Below are 20389 nucleotides of genomic sequence, written 5' to 3' on the forward strand. Positions count from 1 at the left end.
GACTGGAGCCATATTGGTGTGTGAATGCAGGTTGTATTTCTTGAATATGTGCAGGTGCCTGTTTGTTTAATACCCATGCTGTCGGAATGCGTCGACCTGCCCCATGATCTTGCTCTACAGATATGGTATGTATAATTTAAGAGTAAAGAGATGTCGAAAGTCAACAGCTTGTTGCTGGAGAAAGGGTTGTGGGAATTTTGTATTATGTGATGCAAACTTGCTAGGTGCGGCTCTGTGCTCTCTCTCCCTTCTTTGTTTTCTGATATTAGTCTTTGAGAAGTCATAGTGTGGATGCTGATAGTTGCATTTTGTTGTGAAGATAATGGTAATTGGTGATGAATTTTGTCGTAGAGAAGTATGACATCTTCAATTGGTGATGAGTTTAACTGCTTTGGGAATATCCTTGTTTGACTTTGATAATTCTCACTAATCAACATGAATCAAGTGCTATTAGTTCTCTTTATTTTCGTTCCCTTACATCTGCATAAATAAAGTGAAAACTCTCTTTCTTAAGTTCTCTTTATTCTAGTAGTGACGTGAGAATAAAAATGGAAATCTTTTACACTAGATGACTAATAAGCTCCACTTACATATAGACATGATATACTACTGATTCTGTTTAGAAAGGGAGTAATTGCAGGGGACTGTATTCAGTCCGATCCCTTTCGAATCAGACAGCTTATTAGGGACGGGGACTGAGCAGGAATCAGTTGAACGGAGGAAGGGTAGTTTAGACATTCTATCTGTGGCACTAGAGGCTCTGTTGAGTGGCTCCCTCAGGCCTCTTTTGCAGCCTGCCGATGTAATTATCATCCTTGACTTGCATTTTGTTGTGCATACATCTACTTGCTTTTTGGTTCTAATGTTTTTAGTGTTTGTTTTGAGATTGCATGCTATAGCTATTTGTAGTTATTGAGAGGAGGGCAATGGTTAGATGCAAGAAGTATTAATGTGTCTGCTATCTATGTTTGTTTGCAGGTAAAACTTTTAAATGGTATTGACCTTCACAGTGTAAGTTGGCACGACCACAAACAGATTTTAGCATTTGTTTCTGCACCGCATCAGGTGACGATTTGTGACTACAATGATTCCGGTAAATGCCATGAAATTTCTTGATGGTGATTTTTGGTTACCCCTCTGGTGCTTCAAGATTGTTGATGCACTTTGATCCTATCATAAACGATGTATTTCCTCTTTACTTTTGTCAACAATCAGATGGAAAGTCTCCTTGCATCTTGTCCCATGAGTCCCAAAAAGATGTAAAGATTCTTGAGTGGAGACCAAATGGAGGGATAACCCTTTCTGTTGCATGCAAGTTAGTCCCACAAAAAGAATCTGTTTAACGTGTATTTGTTTTTTCGTTGAACGTTGTTGTTTAGTTAAAATCTTATTGTGGTTTATGATAGGGGTGGCATTTGCATCTGGGCTGCTTCTTCTCCTGCTAATATTCCACCCGTTAGATCTGGGGTGACTTCGAACCCACTTTCAAGGGGCTCTGTGACCTCAAGGAAGAGATGGAAGAGAAAAGAAGGGCTCAGGTGCACTTTAAGCTACCTCATACGATTGCCTATCTTGGTGCCTATTTTTTTAGTTTGTCACTTTAATAATTCTGAAGGTAGCGGTCATTCTTCATTTTTCACTAAATCTCTATTGCAGATTACTTTCATGAGGAAGAAGGATTTCAGGAAAGAGCAACTAGTTCTTGAGGACTTAGTGCTAGAATACATAGTATGATAGATTTTTGTTTTAGCTATAAGGTAGTTGGTATTTTTAATTTTGAATCGGAATATGCAATGATGATGTATACTTGATATTTGGTTCATTTGTATAATAATGTATGAATTTTTTGGATGATATATAATATTGTTATCGTTGATTTTATCATTTTGTCGTTTTATAAAAATTGCAAAATTTAAAAATATACTACAATTATATAAAGTGCAAAAAACTGTTATAAAAGGTGCAAAAAATCGTTATGTATTCTAATTAAAGATAACGGTTAAAATCGTTATAAAAACTGCAAAAATCGTTATAAAAAGTGCAAAAAATCGTTATAAAAAGTGCAAAAAACCGTTATGTATTCTATCAAAGATAACGGTTAAAACCGTTATAAAAAGTGCAAAAAACTGTTAACTATGATAAAAAAAAAAAAAAATTAATACATAACGGAAAAATCTTAATACATAACGGTGAAAAACCGTTATGTATTCTATCAAAGATAACGGTTAAAACCGTTATAAAAAGTGCAAAAAACTGTTAACTATGATAAAAAAATAAAAAAAAATTAATACATAACGAAAAAATCTTAATACATAACGGTGAAAAACCGTTATGTATAACCTTTATAGATAACAGATGTGTACTGTTATGTATGACGCATCGTACCGTTATCTATGCTACTATACATAACGGTTTTGAAACCGTTGTGTATGACGTATAGAATAGATAACACCACTATATACAACGGTTTTTTTGCTCATAGATAACGGATAAAATCCGTAGTTAACGGATAAAATCCGTTATCTATGAGCGTTTTTCTAGTAGTGTTTTATGATATAATTGATATACTGAATTTTTGGTATATTTTTCCAACCATAGTATCTTCCTTTAGGGACTCTATATTGAAGTCATGTGATTGGTTGATGGTTTTATAGTTATAAGAAAAATGATTTCCTCGACAGCCTTAACATTATTTGGTAGTTTGAATTGTTGTTGGGTGAATTGGCCTAATTTTGTATTGTGCGTGCATGGCTCCTATTCGACCACCGAGGCTCACTTCTTTCATATCGTGCTATCCATTCTTCCCACAAAATATGTTGAGTTAAACTTAGACAAAAACTTATCTAAGCAAATTCTAGATAAATTTAAAATATATTTTGATCACTGCACACATGACATATTTTTGAAGTTAAAACAAATTTATTCTCTCCCATATTATTATTATTATTATTTAGAAATAAAGACAGAACATTAAAACTAATCTTACAAAGGAACAATAAAGTAAGCACAATTCGATCGTAACGAAGTAGAATAATATAAACTATAGGGTGCGTTCACTTTATTGGATGGAAAAAGGAGGAATAATAAAAATTTATGCCTTTAAATGTCTTCTTTCTTATCCTACATTTTACATAAAAGAGAAGTTCATCATTTTTCCTCCCTTAGTTTTACTTCAAGGAGGGATAATATTATCCCTCCATTTTGGTGTGATAATATTATTCCTACTTGAAGTAAAAATAAGGAAGGGAAATTGTGAACTTAACCTTTGTGTAAAATATGAAAAAAAAAAATGAGACATTTAAAAGTATAAATTTTCGTTATCTCTCATTTTCTCACCCATCAAAGTGAACGCGCAGAGGGGGGAGGGAGGCGCTTAAGCACTCACAATTTAATCCTTTTTCTCTATTTAATTTATTAATATTATTAAATTATCGGCATTTTGTACAGAGCTTGATGTACTTATGACCCAATTGACTAGCACAAGGATTGGCTTATTGCAATCTACGAGCTCAATATTTTAAAAATCCACCATTTTTTTTTTGTGCCCACTTCCCTACTCACAAGTATGATTTGCTTCTAGTTCACTTCAATTTCTAAGTGGACATATAATGGGCTTTGGTCATAACCATAAATAGCTCAAACGCTTTATCTCTAATCTAATACTAATGCAAACCGCCAACAGAAAAAACTTAATTTGCTTGAAAATAATTCCTTTGGCCCAAACTACTATTTAAAATCCTTCATAAAAAATTAGCGAAGCTAAAAAATTAATTTGCTATGCACGGACGTGAAATTAAATAATTTAAAGGTTTATATATATAATATTAAGATAAATATATATATAGGGAGAGATTCAAGAAAGAACCGCTAAATAAAAAAAGAACGGGGAATCATTTTCAGCCATTCGATGATCAAGATCTACGGTGGATGCATCATCTTGTTGGATGAATGCAGATCTTGGGTTCGAATCCGGAAAGGAGCAATTTTTTTTTATTTTTTTTAGTGCATTAATTTTAACAACGAATGCTTTAATTTTTACAGTGGATGCATTAGATTTGATGGTTCTCACGTTCTCACAAATAATGTAGTTCTCTCTAGAACCACACCCTATATAGGTGTGTGTGTGTGTGTTCTATATTTATGAGACTTTAAATCTCTCAACTTTTATGAGAAAAATGTACTATAAAGATTTCAAAATGCATATAATATATTTGAGTTATGTTTTTTTTAAAGGTACTAGCATTTTTAATTTTCTCCTATTTGATGGATTTTTTTTTTCATTCGTAAAGTTATAGAAGAGACACATTATTCACGTTGAAAGGGGGAGAAGTTTAAAAATGCTCATATCATATATAGTTTTTAAAAATTAAGGTAACCTTGCATAAATTATTTGAAATTTTATTTTTCATATATATAAGTAATTATTCATACAATTTTTTATTAAAAATAATTCTATTTTTTTTAGAAAAAATATTTTTAAAATTAAAGAATTATATAATGAACCAATATATTTTTCTTCACTTGGTTGCATTAAAAACTACTAGAACTTAGGAGAATATATTCGGTCACTCTTGGTTGCCTTTGAAATTCTGCCTGCAGTAGTCTAATGCTTTTCAAGAAAAGTTGTCTCCCTTCTCATTCACCTATCATCTCAACCCAAAACAGAGCTTAAATAACCAAACGAGGGTACAATGTTGAAGAATTTAAATCCCAAATCCTCATAATGTGAGGACCACCCACTACAGATATCATCACATTAAATGAAAAAAGCAGTGGAAGAGGAGAAGAGAGAGAGAATGGGAAGTGGGTGGTTAGAGTTTAGAATGCGCACAAATAGGGATCTCAATTCAATTCGAAATCTATGAACTTACACGATTAATCCGTTAATTCGAGAGGATTAGGGCTAAAAAAATTCAAATTTGAATAGTCCGACACTCGATAGGATCAACCCAAAATTAACTCGAAATTCTATAAGGTTGATTTGAAAGTAATGTGTTCGCTTGATTATATGAAAATTTTCTCGTCATTTGATTTTCAACTTCATTACTTTACTTATGAAAATTAGTATAATAAGATGATACTCACCATTTCACTTCTCTGTATTTTTAATTCAATACATAACATAAAATATTTAGGTGTAAAAATTAAAAAATGATAGTACTTATTTAATAAAATTGTTGCATCTTTATATATACATATATATATATATATAAATATATATATATAGGGGCGCGCTCCAGTGAGACCCCCTATTTTTCGTGTAACATGAGTACAATGAATAAGACATATAATACTAATGAACAAAACGTATATCTAATGAACAAGATGTATATACTGATGAAAAATAAAATTAAAAAAATTCGTAATGAATAAGATATATATACTGATGAACAGGGCCGTATATACTGATGAACAATGCAGTGTATACTGATGAATAACAAAATTTAAAATATTATGCTCCCTCCAGGATTCGAACCCTGCGAAAAAAAATCACCCTCCAGATACAATCTCAGCCATAGGATTGATAAAATAAACGCACCAGATCGTGCCCTAGATCTCACTAAAATTAGGGGGTCTCATTGGAGCGACCCCTATATATATATATATATATATATATATATATATATAAGACTTGCATATTAGTTACTATGTAAGTCGATGTTGAAATGATACTTATTTATGCGTGTATTTATTTATTTCAAATATAATATTGTCAATAAAAATATACTATTAGTTATTTTAAAAAAAATAATTTTTTGTTCCCGATTAGTTGAATGGGGTAGCCCGAAACTCGAACATTTAAAATTAGGGTTGAAAATTTCTAACTCGAAAAAAATTTCAATTCAATTAACTTGCATCTGAATAACCCGTAATCCGAAAAGGTTAGCCTGAAATTCAGTGGGTTGGTCCGATTGACATCTCTACACACATCAGAGTAGAGCGTACGAGAGAATTTGTCTTGGGCGATTTTACTCATTGCTCCATCTTACTCTTTTAAAAAAATTAAGTATTTTTTACTTTATATTTTATTGCTCCAATTTAAATAATGATTATAAAAATAAAATGGGGTTATGATTAGAGTCACCCATTTGTTTTTATAGATAGACCAACACACACACATACATATATATATATATATATATATATATATATATATATATATATAATAACAAAATAAATCTTCATTCTGATTTTCCTCAATTCTCATTCATTCTTATTTTTTTTTCTAATTTTTAAAAAAATCTCTAATCAATATCCACTCCTAATCAAACTTCACCCATTAAAATATTCGTACATATATATCGAATACATTGATATATAATAACAACAGTCAACAGATAAATATCATTGGATAAATGTAGTACCCCAGACAACTACTCATAAGTGACTACTTACGAGTCTCATGACTTATTTCACTACTTTTATTACATTCATCATAAAATAAAGATTAATATAATATAATTAATGTTTATTACTAAAATCTGGAGTTTGAAAAATTATATACCCTAATTACAAAATAATTGTTTACGTCTTAATTAATGGGTGGAGTTTTCAAATTTACTTACACAAGTTTTCGATTTTGTTTCTTTTTATGCATATAATCATTTTGCTTAAAATAAATTTAATGATAACTACAAATAATAATAATATACTAATTATTAAAAAAAATTGTTTTATTATTTTTTTTCCAGATTATTCGTTTATATGTTTATTAATTTTTTATTTTTATTATAATTTTTGTGACATCCCGACATTTTCATAAGAAATATAGAAGACCATTAATTAAGTATACTATTGATACACGTTCGATATTTTATAATTATATTATATCAAGAAGATTGATATAGATTTATATTCAATATAATTATTTTGATCAATCAAAATTTCGAGACATTACTAAATTATATGAGAAATATTATTACAAATATTTTTCATTTTATTTATTCAAGTATCTATCATTGTATTTATTTATTCCACTGAGTCTAAGGCCCAATATATATAGTTATATATTTAAAAGCTTTGGTTTGATTTACTTATTTATTTATTTTTGAGGCATTAAGCCCAACATATGAAGACTTTATTTTATGAGCCCAAGATCAGATTAATATTTTTTTTCTACCTACGTAAGTGAGATGAAACATCTATTCTTTACTCAAGAATCCACCAACATCAAATTTTTATTTTATCTCCAAATCTTGACAAGTGATCCTGCAGAAAATTCTTTTCCTTTCCAAGATATTCTTCAACAACCATGTTGTGACACTTGGCCTACAGCCAAGTTTCAGCCTTGTTTCAGCCATTATTTTCAGATTTATTCATCAATCCTAATTAATGACTGCAGCCTTCGTTTTCACCTCACCACACACCTTCATTTTCACCTCACCATACAGACCACTTATGCTTCAGCTTATGCTCCAGCTTCCAGGTAAAATTCTCTGCAGTCTTATGCTATTCTCATCTCCTTCACTTCTTGAGCATAGACTCACACAGTACAACTCTAAGATATACTTTTCCATGACTTATTCACAATGAGAACTCACATACCAATTCATCTTTAAACCAAAGAATGAGAGAAGAAGGATCAGTTCAAAACAAAAACAATTGACAGCTTTCATTAAGAAATTTCAGAAACAGATCACTCAAAATCAAATCTTTCCAAATCTGAGATTTTTTTCTTTTCGTTGCCTTGTTGAATGTGAGAGACGAGAGGGAGACGGGTGCGGGCTGTCCGCGCTCGACGCCGAGCTGTCAAGGCCGCGGCTGCCGGCGCTGCATGCGTTGCAGCAGCCCGCCGGCCACCCACGGCCAAGACAGACGGAGTCGGAGCGAGGCGGCGTCGTGGGCGAGGCTGGGGCGGCGCGGCCGAAGGCCAAGCGCCGCTAACGCGGCGTGAATGGAGCAGCGGCGGCGGCGGCCCTCCTTGGCCGTCCGCTGCCCGAAACGCGAGGGAAGGCGATGAGTGAGGGAGGCCTCGGATCTGGCGATTTTCGCCGGGGTTGGAGCAGGCGGCGGCGGCGGCGGATCTATGGAGGCAGAAGAGAAGAGGTGGTGGTTTTGAGAGAGAGAGGAAAAGAGAAGTTTTAGAGAGAGAGAGAGAGTGAGAGAGGCGGATGGGAGGGAAGACCGGAGGTGGTTTGCGGCGATGATTTCGCCGGACTTGGAGCGGCGGAGGCAGAAGCCGATGGCCGTCCGGCCAAGAGAGAGAGAGGGGCGGTGGTTTTGAGGGAGAAAGGAGGAGAAAGAGAAAGATAGAGAGGGAGAGGGGGAGAGCCGTTTGAGAGGAGAGATGTTTAACTTAGGGTTTCAATTTGGGCTCCCACTTAATTATTAATGGGCCGATTTTATTATTTTGACTGGGCTGTCTTTATTTATTTTACCTGGGCTCATTTAAATTAAGCAGGCTTCTTATATTAAATTCTTTGGACTCTATTATTTTATAAATGAGACTTAAGTAGTCTATTAATTCCTCATGGATTAAATTTATATTTTGATTAAATTACTAAGTATTTTAAAAATTTTAAATTCATTATTTATTTAATTTTCATTAAGTTATTAATTATTTTTGGAACTTTGATCCTCAATGAATATGTATTCCTTAATTCGAGCAAAGTGTATCAATAGTTAGCGATTCCCATTTTACTTAGAAATTAGGATGACACCTCGAGACCTACTTAAGAATAGATTTCTTGTAGGTTCGAGTAACCAAGGGCATTAGAGCTTCAAGCAGAGCAAGCACTGAATCTCCACTTCGAGGTGGGTTATATTTTGCATACAATGTATCTTGAGTTATATAAGCTCTGATATTTCATGAAAATTATCTGTTTATCCAATATAAATATTTTTATGTGCGTTCTGTAATTGTTTAAGGCTCACTTAAGCATCGATCGAGATTCTCATTTGGCCTAACACGCTAAATGAGGATTGTGTACACAAGGTTAGTGGCTCGATGGGTTGATCGCCATCGCGCACTAACAGATTTAGAACGTTATAAGGGTGGGTGCTTGACAGGAGGTTATCCGGAGCACAGTTAAGACTATTGATTCTGACCGGGTGCGTCCCGAGATCAATAACATATTTTTGGATCTGACTGGGTGTGTCCCGAGATCAGTGAACGTGGGGGAGAAAGTGAGTAACAATCGAACGTACATGGCGCGCCACTTAATGAAGAAAAGTTTTGTCATGCTTAGAAGTGGGATTCCGTTTAAAACCTTCTAAGTCATGATTGTGATATTGGATAAATTGCTTCGATTACTTCATAAAATATTTCAAAAACTTGTGCCCACTGAGTACATTAGTACTCAGCCCAAATTATTTTCAAATGTTTTCAGGTTGATCAGTTGGTGCAGACGAGGCTGAACTGAGGCTAAGGTTCCACGATGTCTTTTGCTTCCGCTAATAACTATCTTGTCACCTCATCCTCCATCCCCTAAATTGAGAATTTCTATTGTGTGGTATAATATTATCTTGTTGGGCTTAGACTCTTAACCCATATTTCTTTTAATGAAGCTATCACTGATTATGATCAGAGTCAAGAAACTAAACTTATGCGATCTTGAGTTCGAATATTGTCATTTGATTAGCATCTCTTAATGCCTTTCATTTTATCTCCTTTCATCTTATCTATTTAGATATGCATACCCGATTTAACGGGTAAATTGGCAAGTTTATTCAGCTCAATTAAGTTCTTCAATTATTTTCCTATTTCTTCTTGCCATGGAGAAGTCGGGTCATTACAATTTTATTAAAAGCAAAATTATCTATTTACACAAAGAATGATTCATAATAATTTTAACACATAAAATCAATATAAGACATGATAAACTCAGAATGTATGAGACGTTAGTATCTACATTGCTAGATGCATATATGTATGTATCTCTTGTGTGTATTTGATAATTGATTTAACATATTGGTTATATATATTTATTTTAAATATAGAAAATATGGACAAATAATGAAGCTATCCATTTAAATGTCATTAAACCAAAAATAAATAATAAAAATATGGTTATCATAATTTTATACTTATGGATTCAGAAAGTTGGGTAAGAAAGCATTGAAAATGATTGTGATTGATGAGATGGGTAAGTGTTAGCATTATTTTTCAAATTATACAACCTATAAATAAACATTTTTTTTTAATGTAGGGCAACAAAATTTAAGTACCCGTCTCAATAGGGTTTAAGAGAAAGTTTCATGAATTTCTTAAAGAGAGATATATAAGAGTTATTAAGAACTTCTAAGTACTAAAAAACCAGCTTAACTTTCACGATGCAAAAGTCAATCATAAGTGGAAGATCTAGTTTTAGCCTTAGAACAATTGTTTTTAAATCAATTGAACGCCCAAATATTGTTACTGGATTTGATTTCATTCATTTTAGAAATATCCACTCACATGATACCAAATTTGTATTTGATAAGTATAATATATAACATAAAAAAATTTATGCTTTTGTTATATAATTTGCTTATATCATTCATGAATTTGAATTTAATTTGCATTCATGGGGAGGACAAGACCGAAAATATTAATATAGATTGTGTAGAATGAAACATGACAAGGATAAATTCGTTGAATAATGATTTAGATTTTTTATTTATTTTATGTTTAATTATGTTATTAATTATAGCAGTGGCACACGAGTAACTTGCGTATTGTGGGAATAATATGCTGATGAACTCAAAATGTTTATGGAAAACAGTTTAAGTGAAAATAAAGAGCCAGTAATAATAGCTTTATAATTTGCGTATTGAAACCTGCTTTGGTGCATAACATCATCCATGCCTCCATAAGTTCATCTCAACTTTGAAATACATGTCAAGTTCTCAAGTTAACTAAGAAAATAGTGAAAGATGAATTGGATAGAGTTAACTACAAGGAAGATGATAGCTCTCTATATGTGGAATTCAGTTATGAAAATCTACCTGCCTTTTGTACTCGTTGTAAGATCACAGGGCATTCTATCGAGAAATGTCGAAGAACGAAAGCGGAGGACGGTCAAGTTAAGGAGGGGGGAACGACAAACCCAAGCCGGATTCGTTGGGTGGGTTAAATAAAGTCCAACAGAAGGTTGTGCAGTAGAGGGACAATAGTTTGCAATAGAAGGCAGCGGCTGCATGGCAACCTAAAGAAGTGGTGAATGATACACAATCGGGAGACAACGTAGATGGCCTGATTGAAGACCTGGACGTTGGGAAAACGGATGGCACAACTGAGAAATATCCTGAGTCTTTACAGGAGGACCGGAGTGGTAATTCTGGGCCTGATATGCTTGAGAGAATCTTGGTGGCTGCAAAGGATAGTGAAGTTATTCCTACTACGGACCACATGGATAATGAGATATCTCACCTGAACTCCTCTTCAGGAGCCCTTATTGCAGATGATCCGGCAACGGAGATGACGGAAGGGGAACCCTCTTCTTTTCTTAAAGGAGGTACGTTACAGGAGACGGATTTAAAAGCTTTAGCTCTTGAGAATGCCGTGAAAATCCAGAGACTCGAATCTTTTTTTAAAGAGATTCCTCAAGGAAATGCTGCAAAGCGGGGTCGTGGACGACCGCCAGGAAGCGGACGAGGAGGAAGAACTTTACACACTCCGGCAACTGATTCAATCAAGAACAGGCTTCGCAAATCCATTGACTTGGGTCACAAGGTGCATGACTTTGTTGTTGAGCAACCAGACATGCCGAGTATCCGAACCATGCATAATATGGCAGCTAAGAGTTGGGCCGCTGAAATGGAGATGGGGGACACCCCATCACCAGACTTTTAATTCTCTCTGATGAATTTACTCGTTTGGAACGTCTGGGGCCTTACGGATGAGTCTAAACGACTTCTCAAGGAGCACTGTCGCTTCTTTTCTCCTCTTATCTTGGGTATCGTTGAACCTAAATCGAAGTTTCGCAAAATACATATGAATTTCTGGCATTCTTTGAACGTCACTCCACGACATCAGAATTGTAGATTGCCGCGTCGTTCTAATATTTGGTTTTTGGCTCAGCCTTCTGTTGCCACCACGATTATTTACTCCTCTGATCAGGTGATTATTTCTGATTGTTCTTGGCAGAATCTTCGCTTCAGAGTGGCAATCATACATGGGGCCAATGATGCGGTTCTCAGACGGAAACTTTGGGCTGGTCTTCTTAATTTTACTGATGGGAACACAGTTTTTATTGGCGACTTTAACGCGGTGAAAGGAGCTCATGAGCGAATTAGTGGGGTGCTTCCTTCTCGAAGTTCTTGTGAGGATTTTTGTAAATTCATTGATGATATGGGTTTCCTGGAACCCTCCACCTCGGGTTTACAATTTTCTTGGTCGGGCAGAAGGTTCTTCCCCAACCACGTGGAAACGCTCTTGGATAGAGCTCTTGTCTCTTCGTCTTTCGATATTTTATGGGACTCTGTCAATACTCACGTGCTGCCGAGACTTACGTCGGATCATTCGGCCATCGTGCTGCAATGCAAACCTCATTTGGCACCAGGAAAGCGACCGTTTCGTTTTCAACACATGTGGGTGGAACATCCTGGTTTTTCGGATTTGGTGCGAGCCTCTTGGGGCGTTGCGTCTAACATACCTTGCCCAATTTATAACGTGATGATAAAATTGAAAAGGTTAAAGAGTGCTCTCCGGGAGTGGAATAAAACTACTTTTGGCTGCTTGGATGCTAAACTAGCTGAAGCCCAGGAGGAGCTTGCCTCGGTTCAGGCTCGGATTTCTAGAGATGGCTACACGGACGCTAGCTTCGATGAGGAAGTTACTAAGCAAGCTGTCATAAATACGATGCTTACCAGAAAAAACGTCCAGCTACAGCAACAAAGTCGTATTAAGTGGTTACAAGACGGGGATAGAAACACGACTTTTTTCCATAAGGCGCTTCGTCAGAGGAAATCTGGACTAGTCATTAGTCATCTCAACATTGCGGGTGCCGTGGTGTACGAGCAGTCGGTGATTGAGCGTCACATTGTGGAACATTTTACTACTCTTTTCTCGCAATGGGCTGCCAGTAGCGTGGATTTGGTTGATATTGAAGCTAATATTGATTTGCAGGTCAATGAAGATCATAATAGGGGCTTGATTGAGATCCCTTATGATGAGGAAATCACGGCGGCAGTCCATGACATGGAGGCTAGCAGTGCTCCGGGTCCTGACGGGTTCTCGGGGGTGTTCTTTCATCGTTGTTGGGACATCGTTAAAGAGGATACTATTAGAGTTGTGCGTTGTTTCTTCCTGAGTTCCTATCTTCCTAATGGTTGCAATGCTAATACTCTTGTCCTGATTCCTAAAGTTGAGGCGGTGGCCTCGGTTTTGGATCTCAGGCTGATCATTCTTTCGAATTTCTTCTTCAAGATCATCTCCAAAGTTATGGCGGTCAGGCTCAACAGAGTTGCTTCTGATATTGTCTCCCAGAATCAATTTGGCTTTATCAGCGGTCGGTCTATCCACGATTGCATCATACTCGGTTCAGAAGGCTTTAACTGCATGAATCGCACCAATTGCAGCGCAAACATGGCTTGCAAAATTGATATCAAGAAAGCTTTTGACACCATGAGCTGGGATTTCATTCTCAAAGTCTTTCGTGTTTTGGGTTTCCATGAAAGATTTATCCAGTGGCTCTCCATCATCTTTAGCTCTGCTAGAATTTCCATTTTATACAATGGGCATCTCAGTGGCTACTTTGCTTGCACCAGAGGGGTCAGACAAGGAGATCCTCTTTCTCCTATTATATTTGGTATAGCCGAAGACCTGCTTAGTCATCTGATCTTGAATTGTGTTGCTGCGCGACGTCTTACTCCGATGAGTTTCAGTAGAACGATGTTATTTCCTACGCATCTACTGTACGCAGATGACATTCTCATCTTTTGTAGGGCCTTCATTCGTAATGCTAAAACGATAAAACACATTCTGGAGTACTATGGTGAGTTGTCAGGGCAAGTTTGTAGCTTGGAGAAATCACACATTTATTTTGCGAAAGGGGTCTCTACTTCTATGAAGCGCGGAATTAATCATGTTTTGAGTTTCACTCAGGGAAGTGATCGTATTATTTATCTGGGAGCGCCTTTGTTTGTGGGGAAGCCGAGGGTCTCTCATCTCACAAGCATCAAAGATAGAATTGTTTAAAAGTTTTCCAGATGGGCTGGCTTGCATCTTTCTATGGTCGGACGCATTTGCCTAGTGAATTCGGTCATCCGGAGCTCTTTAACTCACACCATGATGGTCTACAGCTGGCCGAAGTCTCTTCTCCATGAGATTGATCGAAAATGTAGGAACTTTATTTGGACGGGGAATACTGAACAAAAACCCTCTTGTTCGGTTAAGTGGAGCAGATGTTGTACTATTAAAGAGGAGGGTGGATTGGGGATACGCTCGTTTACTTTAATGAACAAGAGTTATCTCATGAAGCTGGCATGGAACATGATCAAAGGTAATTCTTTTGCCCACAAAGTTTTACGCTCTCGCTATCTTACACCTCATGGCTATGCAAAAGCTAATGTGGCGAACTCTTCGGTTTGGATTGGTGTGAAACATGAGATTAATGATCTGGTGGATAATTCTTACGCCGTGGTGGGGAATGGAATGTTCACTCTCTTTTGGCTTGATGATTGGCTGGGGTACAAGATTAGTGACAAACTTGGAATCCCAAGTTTTTTATGGGGTTTTATGCAGCAATCTATCTCCGATTACTTTTTTGATGGCTGTTGGCATTTTTCTGCAAACTTTGTTGAAAGTTTTCCGGATATTGTGTGCGATATTTTACTCATTCCTTTGGGTAATGCGCCGGACGAACGTTTCTGGAAGCCTTCGTTGCGCGGGGATGTCACCTCTTCTCTGGCCTTTGCTAATATTTCGAATAGATATCCCAAAGTGGTTTGGGGAAAGTGGATTTGGGATCCGGCGGTGCCTATACGCCGCTCACTTATCTGCTAGCGCCTCATTCACGGAAGGCTCCCCACGATTGATTGCTTGATTAGACAGGGACTTATTGCTCCCAATGCTTGCCCTATTTGTCTCATTACTGCGGAGTCTATCAATCATATTTTCTGGGATTGCACTAAGGTGTTGCCGATTTGGGCAACTTTTCTGGGTTAGTTCCGACAGTCCCATATTTTAGATTGCCCTGATATTCATAGCTTCTTGGTTATGGCGTGGAACGCGACCTTTAGCTCTTTACTGCAGAGATTGTGGAAGATTGGTATTCTCAGCGTTATTTGGATGATATGGACTAGCAGGAATGCCTGCATTTTTGAAGATCAAAAGTTTAATGGAACTAAGGTTCTTAGCTTTATCATGACTGCTTTCAAGGATGCAGAGGCGTTGCCTTTGAAGCTAGGGTATATAGCCAATGAGTGGAGCGATTACCTCACTTTAAGATCCATTGGAGTCTCTTCTCGGCTAGCACCTCCTCCGGATTATGTTTCTGTGCATTGGTGGCCGCCAGATATTGGTTGGATTAAAGTGAACACTGACAGCTCTGCGTCCGGCTCCCCGGGTTTAATTGCTGGTGGTGGGGTGTTCAGGGATCACACTGCTATGGTCCAAGGCTGTTTTCACACTAAAGGAGGATCGGGCTTTGCTTTTGAAGCCGAGCTTCTTGCGGCAATTACAGCCATTGCTATCGCTTACAACCGTGGATGGCGCAAGCTTTGGCTTGAAGCGGACTCTTTGTATGTGGTTGGTCTTCGTCAGCAGCGTTCGATGGAGGTACCTTGGCGTTTCATCAACTATTGGAAGGAGACGTTAGCTCGTCTGCAGGAAATCACTTTTCGTGCTTCACATATATATCTGGAAGGGAACGCAGTGGCGGATCTTATGGCAAACCCTGCTAGACAAGAGGGATGTTGGAATTATGGAATTGCGGTCATCGAGGATGCGGTCATCCGAGACATTGCTAGTCACAGTCATATTCGTCGCATTTAATCCTTGCCGTGGGTGCTGGTGTTTTGCTGGAGTCGAGCCTTGTTTGTGGCCTCGTTTTTTTTTTTCTTCCTGTGGCTGCCTTGGCTTCTCCGGGCTGTTTTTAGTTTGTTTGGTGTTCTGTTTTTGAGCCGGAATTACTTGGGAACGATGGTCAGGCCGGAGTTCCTGAAGTAGTTCCTCCCGCTCGTCTTCTTGCTTTGTTGAGTACTCTTTTTCCTTTTTATGACGTCTTTCTCGTAAAAAAGTTTTAACGAGGCTCGACCCATAGTTGGCTTCTCTGTGCCTCCATGGGTTTGTTTTCTTCTTCTTTTTATAAAATACCGCCTTTTAATAAAAAAAAAACTACAAAAATTAAAGATTTGTAGAATTAATAATATTGCATTTAATATTATATTTAAATATTAGTGATTGTTTAATCATTTGATAAATGTACATTTTGATTTCGAAAATCATTACATATACATATTATACATAATTTTTTTCATCAAACGTTTTTGGTTTGAAAAGAAGAAGAAACCAAAGAATTTGTACAATAGATACTTAAAGTAGGTGACGGTACTGTCGGTAAAAGTCTTGGTGATGAAGAATCTAATGTGACATTGTGAGAATATATTCTTATACGAAATGCAACAAATTTTATTGCAGCTATACTGGAAAACACATAACTTGGTGTAATGAATAATAGTACATCTAATCCAAAAAATTTATTTTTTATTTAAAAACTATATTATTCATTATTTTATTTTAGTTAAATGAAATTCATTAACAAAAACTACATTATACAATTATATTATATAAGATTAAAGAATTCCCGTCGAACCATTAAATATCTAAAAAAATCATTAAATATTTAAAAACTATTATATCTCACAAATAAATTTTAATTAAAATCCTATTTAACATACGTCCCCACCAGAATTTTAGTTGCATGTGATTCTAAATCATTAAATATCTAAAAAAACTACTAATATACACAAATATTGCTTTGAAGCGTCCAAGAGAAGCTCAAAGATGTCATGAGATATGCCAATGGGACTTTCGACAGATACTCTCTGTGATCATCCCTAAGGGAAGTCGGCATGATATTATGCATGCCTTCATAACTTCATTTCAACTTTGGAATACGTGTCAAGTTTCAAAGTTAACTAAAAATATGAGATTACATGTATTTTACTCTTCATCTCAATTTATAATTTAATAAATTATATCAGCATGCATAATTTATTGAAATTATCTTTATTCCAATTAAATGAATATTATTTCAGTATAAATAAACAATCAAGTGTATTTTTTTTTAATCTATGCAATTGTTGGGCCCGGAGGGTCTCGAATAGGTGTATGGGGGGGGGGAGAGGGGGAGAATACACCTATAGGCTATTTTTCAAAAAGAAACTTGAAACACAAACTGACTCAACCTTTTTAATTAAAAGAGTTTTATCAAAAGAAGGTTGACGACTGATACTGTATACTCTTTAGTAAAGAGTTATCAGTTTAACTGATACACGTAAAGCTTCAGTCGAGTTTGTTAAACAGAGAGATGTTATGAATCTTACTGACTATCCGGAAATAGATCAGTTAGACTAATAACACACGCAACGGAAAACTTTTGTTTCGAAATAGCCTGTGAGATTAAACACGTTGTCAGTAGTTAAGTTTCTCTTTGCAGTTAATCAGTTTTTCAGTTTACGAAAGGATTGAGCAAGTAAGAAGGTAAATACTGAAAGCTGTACATAACACAGAGATTTTTACGTGGTTCGGAAAACACTTCCTACATCCACGGTCAGTTGATCAGACTGACAAACTTCATTGGGCATGTGCTTACGGGTGCACAACAAACCGAAATAACTGAAGAGCCTATCTTCAATACCAACACACTGGGTTGGATTTCTCACTCCTAGCGCACACTGGGCACTAAGATCTCACGGAGACAGAACACTGGCCTGAACTCCTTTTCGACACAAACTCTCAATTCGTTCCGTTGAAAGGAGGTTTGAACACTTGCCAACTAAACCACAAAGAACAAGTTCTCTGCAGTCAGTTTTACCTAGGCTTTGGATAAACAATATCTGCCTAAGTTCTAAGAGAATATATGTAATCAGTAGTAACTGATTTTTGGCTTTGTGATTCTCTTCTTCGATTCAAGCTTTGGGGAGGCTTGGTTTGCTGAGTAACGAATTCGGCAACGTTTCAGCTTATGTTGTTGAATCGGTGAAGATTGAAGTGATCCTCGAGCTCTATTTATAGGAGACGTCTTGAATAGATCCGTTGGCGGAGATGGTCTTCAAGATTTCTTCCGTTAGAGAGTAATTTGAATTTGGGCTGAGGCTTTAATCTTCGAGGTTCCTTTGTTTGGTGAGAACGACTACTTTAAGAAGCATGAGATAGGACATCTCTGAAAAGGCAATCACCAAAAGGAAGGGCCTCTGCAGAGAAAGGATGATCCTGAGATCTCTGCATTTAATGCGGCTGTACTTCTAGAGTGCGTGGCTTCCTTTAAACTTTAGAGGTTCAGTCCGAGGAAGAATGTTTAACTGATACTTGACTTTAGTATCAGTCCGTTGAATCCACGTAGCGCACATTAAGTAATCAGTCGAAACGGATTCTTCGACTGATAAGTCAAATATCAGTATTTGACTTCTCCAACAGTCGACGTCTTCAGTCATCAGTCTTCAGTACTTCGTTCTTCAGTCTTCAGTCTTTAGAACAACATTTAAACTAGAGAAAGAACTCAAACAGACGAGTTCGAACAGTTCTAGTCTATTACAAATGAAACCTATTGATTTTGGTATCATCAAAACTAGGATTATGCTATTACATTAAGTTCCCAACAGCAATAACACTAGACTGATAGTAATTCAACTTGGGGAACGCGTAACTAAAGCCAAACAAATTTTAGGAAAAAAATGGGCAAGAAGTTTCTTATAGCTAGAATGATGATGAGTCCATCCGATTTCGCAAAATTTTCTATTAGCTAGGTTTCAGATAAGGCAATTCCCTGTAAATATTTGTTTTGCTATGATAATAAATAAGAGTCAAGGTACAATCTCTTTCGAGTGTATGATTATATCTACTGAAACCTGAAACAGTCACAGACAACTGTATGTGGGAATCTTAAGAGTCACTAGAAAAACAGGTCTATAGATTTTTGTATCTGATAAGAGTGGTCATACGCATGACACAACAACTAACGTGTGTATGATGAAATTTTCGATAGATTATATGGTAATTGCAAATTTAATAATTTGTTCACACTTTGAAATATTATTTAATTCATTTTGTTTTAATATTTTTGACTAACTGATTGCAACTACAAACATCTAATTTAAGTAAATTTCAAATAAATCAGTTTCTCTCTTAATATTTTGTGGGTCGATAATAAGACATCTAATTTAGGTCAATTTTAAATAAATATTACTCCATCCGTCCCACCTATCTCGAGACACTTTACTTTTTGGGCGTCTCACCTATCTTGAGATATTTTTATTCAGCAAATTTTTTACCCTATTCACATTTTCGGCTGCACACAAAACACCAATTTCTGTTCGCTAATTTCTTAACACACTGCAAGTGCACGGGTGCAATTGTGTACAGTAGCAAGCAAGGTCGTATTCCACAGAGACCAATTAATATCAATTCCTATCCTAGATCTTAATCCTCTATCGAGATTCTTCAATTCTTGCTCTGGCTCCGTCCTCCGTCTCTCACAGCTCTTAGGAAAAGTAGAATATGATAAAAGGTCATTTTAATATGTATTTGGGGAGTATTTATATGCCCTAGGTCTCAAAATATAGGTCAAAATCGTGTATGATCCGAAAATAGCTGAAATAATAAAAAAAAACACGCAAAAACTGAGCTGTCACGCGGTCCAAGGCGCGGCCGCGCGCCCAACCCGCATGACGAAACAGAACTCCTGCCAGCTTTGCGCAGCGATTTTGTTTTGGCTCGTTCTCCCTCGTCCGAACTCTGATTTACGATCCGTTTGCGCTCACGAACTCCTCTCGAGACGAAACACAACTTGTATTTCAGCCAATTCTTCAAAATTCTACTTCATTATTTCTGAAAATTCGTTCAAACAACAAGCAAGTGACAAATTATTCACCATAAACCAATATAAGCTCAAATAAATCATCAAACACACAAAATCCTCATAATTAAACATCAAATATAACACACCAAGAGGTAAAAATGCATGTTTATCAATTTCTTAATCTCCGTACTCAAAAAAATGTCTCAAGATAATCGAAATGGAGTAAGAACATATTTTTTATTTTAAAATAATTTATTCTGTACTCTATTTTAATAAAATAAAATATCACAAAATTATGTAATAATAGATCTCCGTTGAAAATTTCGACGGGGCCACTTACTAGTTTTTTTTTTTTTAATTTGCCAAGAAATTTGATCCGTTCTTACGCGTATTGTGGAAGAGAGGCGAGTTGGGCCCTTTTGTGGACTTGATTATGAAATTAGGTT

At 36.2% G+C, this 20389-nt stretch overlaps 1 protein-coding gene and 2 long non-coding RNA genes across 4 annotated transcripts; all 3 read left to right on the top strand.

Moving 5' to 3' along the window:
- The first annotated feature begins 640 nt into the window (after positions 1-640).
- Positions 641-1505, top strand: LOC130985055 (uncharacterized). The gene is made up of 4 exons (XR_009088872.1): positions 641-802; positions 979-1093; positions 1216-1315; positions 1407-1505. It is a non-coding gene; the product is annotated as an uncharacterized LOC130985055 (long non-coding RNA).
- A 5676-nt stretch (positions 1506-7181) lies between these two features.
- On the top strand, positions 7182-9615 carry LOC130985062 (uncharacterized). Of its 2 annotated transcripts, XR_009088878.1 has the most exons (3): positions 7186-7426; positions 8694-8754; positions 9330-9615. It is a non-coding gene; the product is annotated as an uncharacterized LOC130985062 (long non-coding RNA). The 2 variants fall into 2 exon arrangements; XR_009088887.1 differs by lacking the exon at positions 8694-8754 and having other exon boundaries at positions 7182-7426.
- Positions 9616-10884: 1269 nt separating this feature from the next.
- LOC131008538 (uncharacterized) lies at positions 10885-14926 on the top strand. Its single transcript, XM_057935450.1, has 4 exons — positions 10885-10998; positions 11108-11653; positions 12068-13929; positions 14224-14926. The coding sequence occupies exons 1-4, from the start codon at positions 10885-10887 to the stop codon at positions 14924-14926; spliced, it is 3225 nt and encodes a 1074-aa protein (XP_057791433.1).
- Positions 14927-20389: the final 5463 nt, after the last annotated feature.

Source organism: Salvia miltiorrhiza, chromosome 1, assembly GCF_028751815.1.
Source record: "Salvia miltiorrhiza cultivar Shanhuang (shh) chromosome 1, IMPLAD_Smil_shh, whole genome shotgun sequence".
Lineage (NCBI taxonomy): Eukaryota > Viridiplantae > Streptophyta > Magnoliopsida > Lamiales > Lamiaceae > Salvia > Salvia miltiorrhiza.

What these genes read in the sequence shown, in the direction of transcription:
- LOC131008538 (XM_057935450.1), top strand. Translation starts at nt 10,885, where the DNA reads ATGATAGCTCTCTATATGTGGAATTCAGTTATGAAAATCTACCTGCCT. An exon ending in AAGAACGAAAGCGGAGGACG is followed by an intron (nt 10,999 to 11,107) that starts GTCAAGTTAAGG and finishes TTGCAATAGAAG; the next exon opens with GCAGCGGCTGCATGGCAACC. An exon ending in CCATTGACTTGGGTCACAAG is followed by an intron (nt 11,654 to 12,067) that starts GTGCATGACTTT and finishes TGTTCTTGGCAG; the next exon opens with AATCTTCGCTTCAGAGTGGC.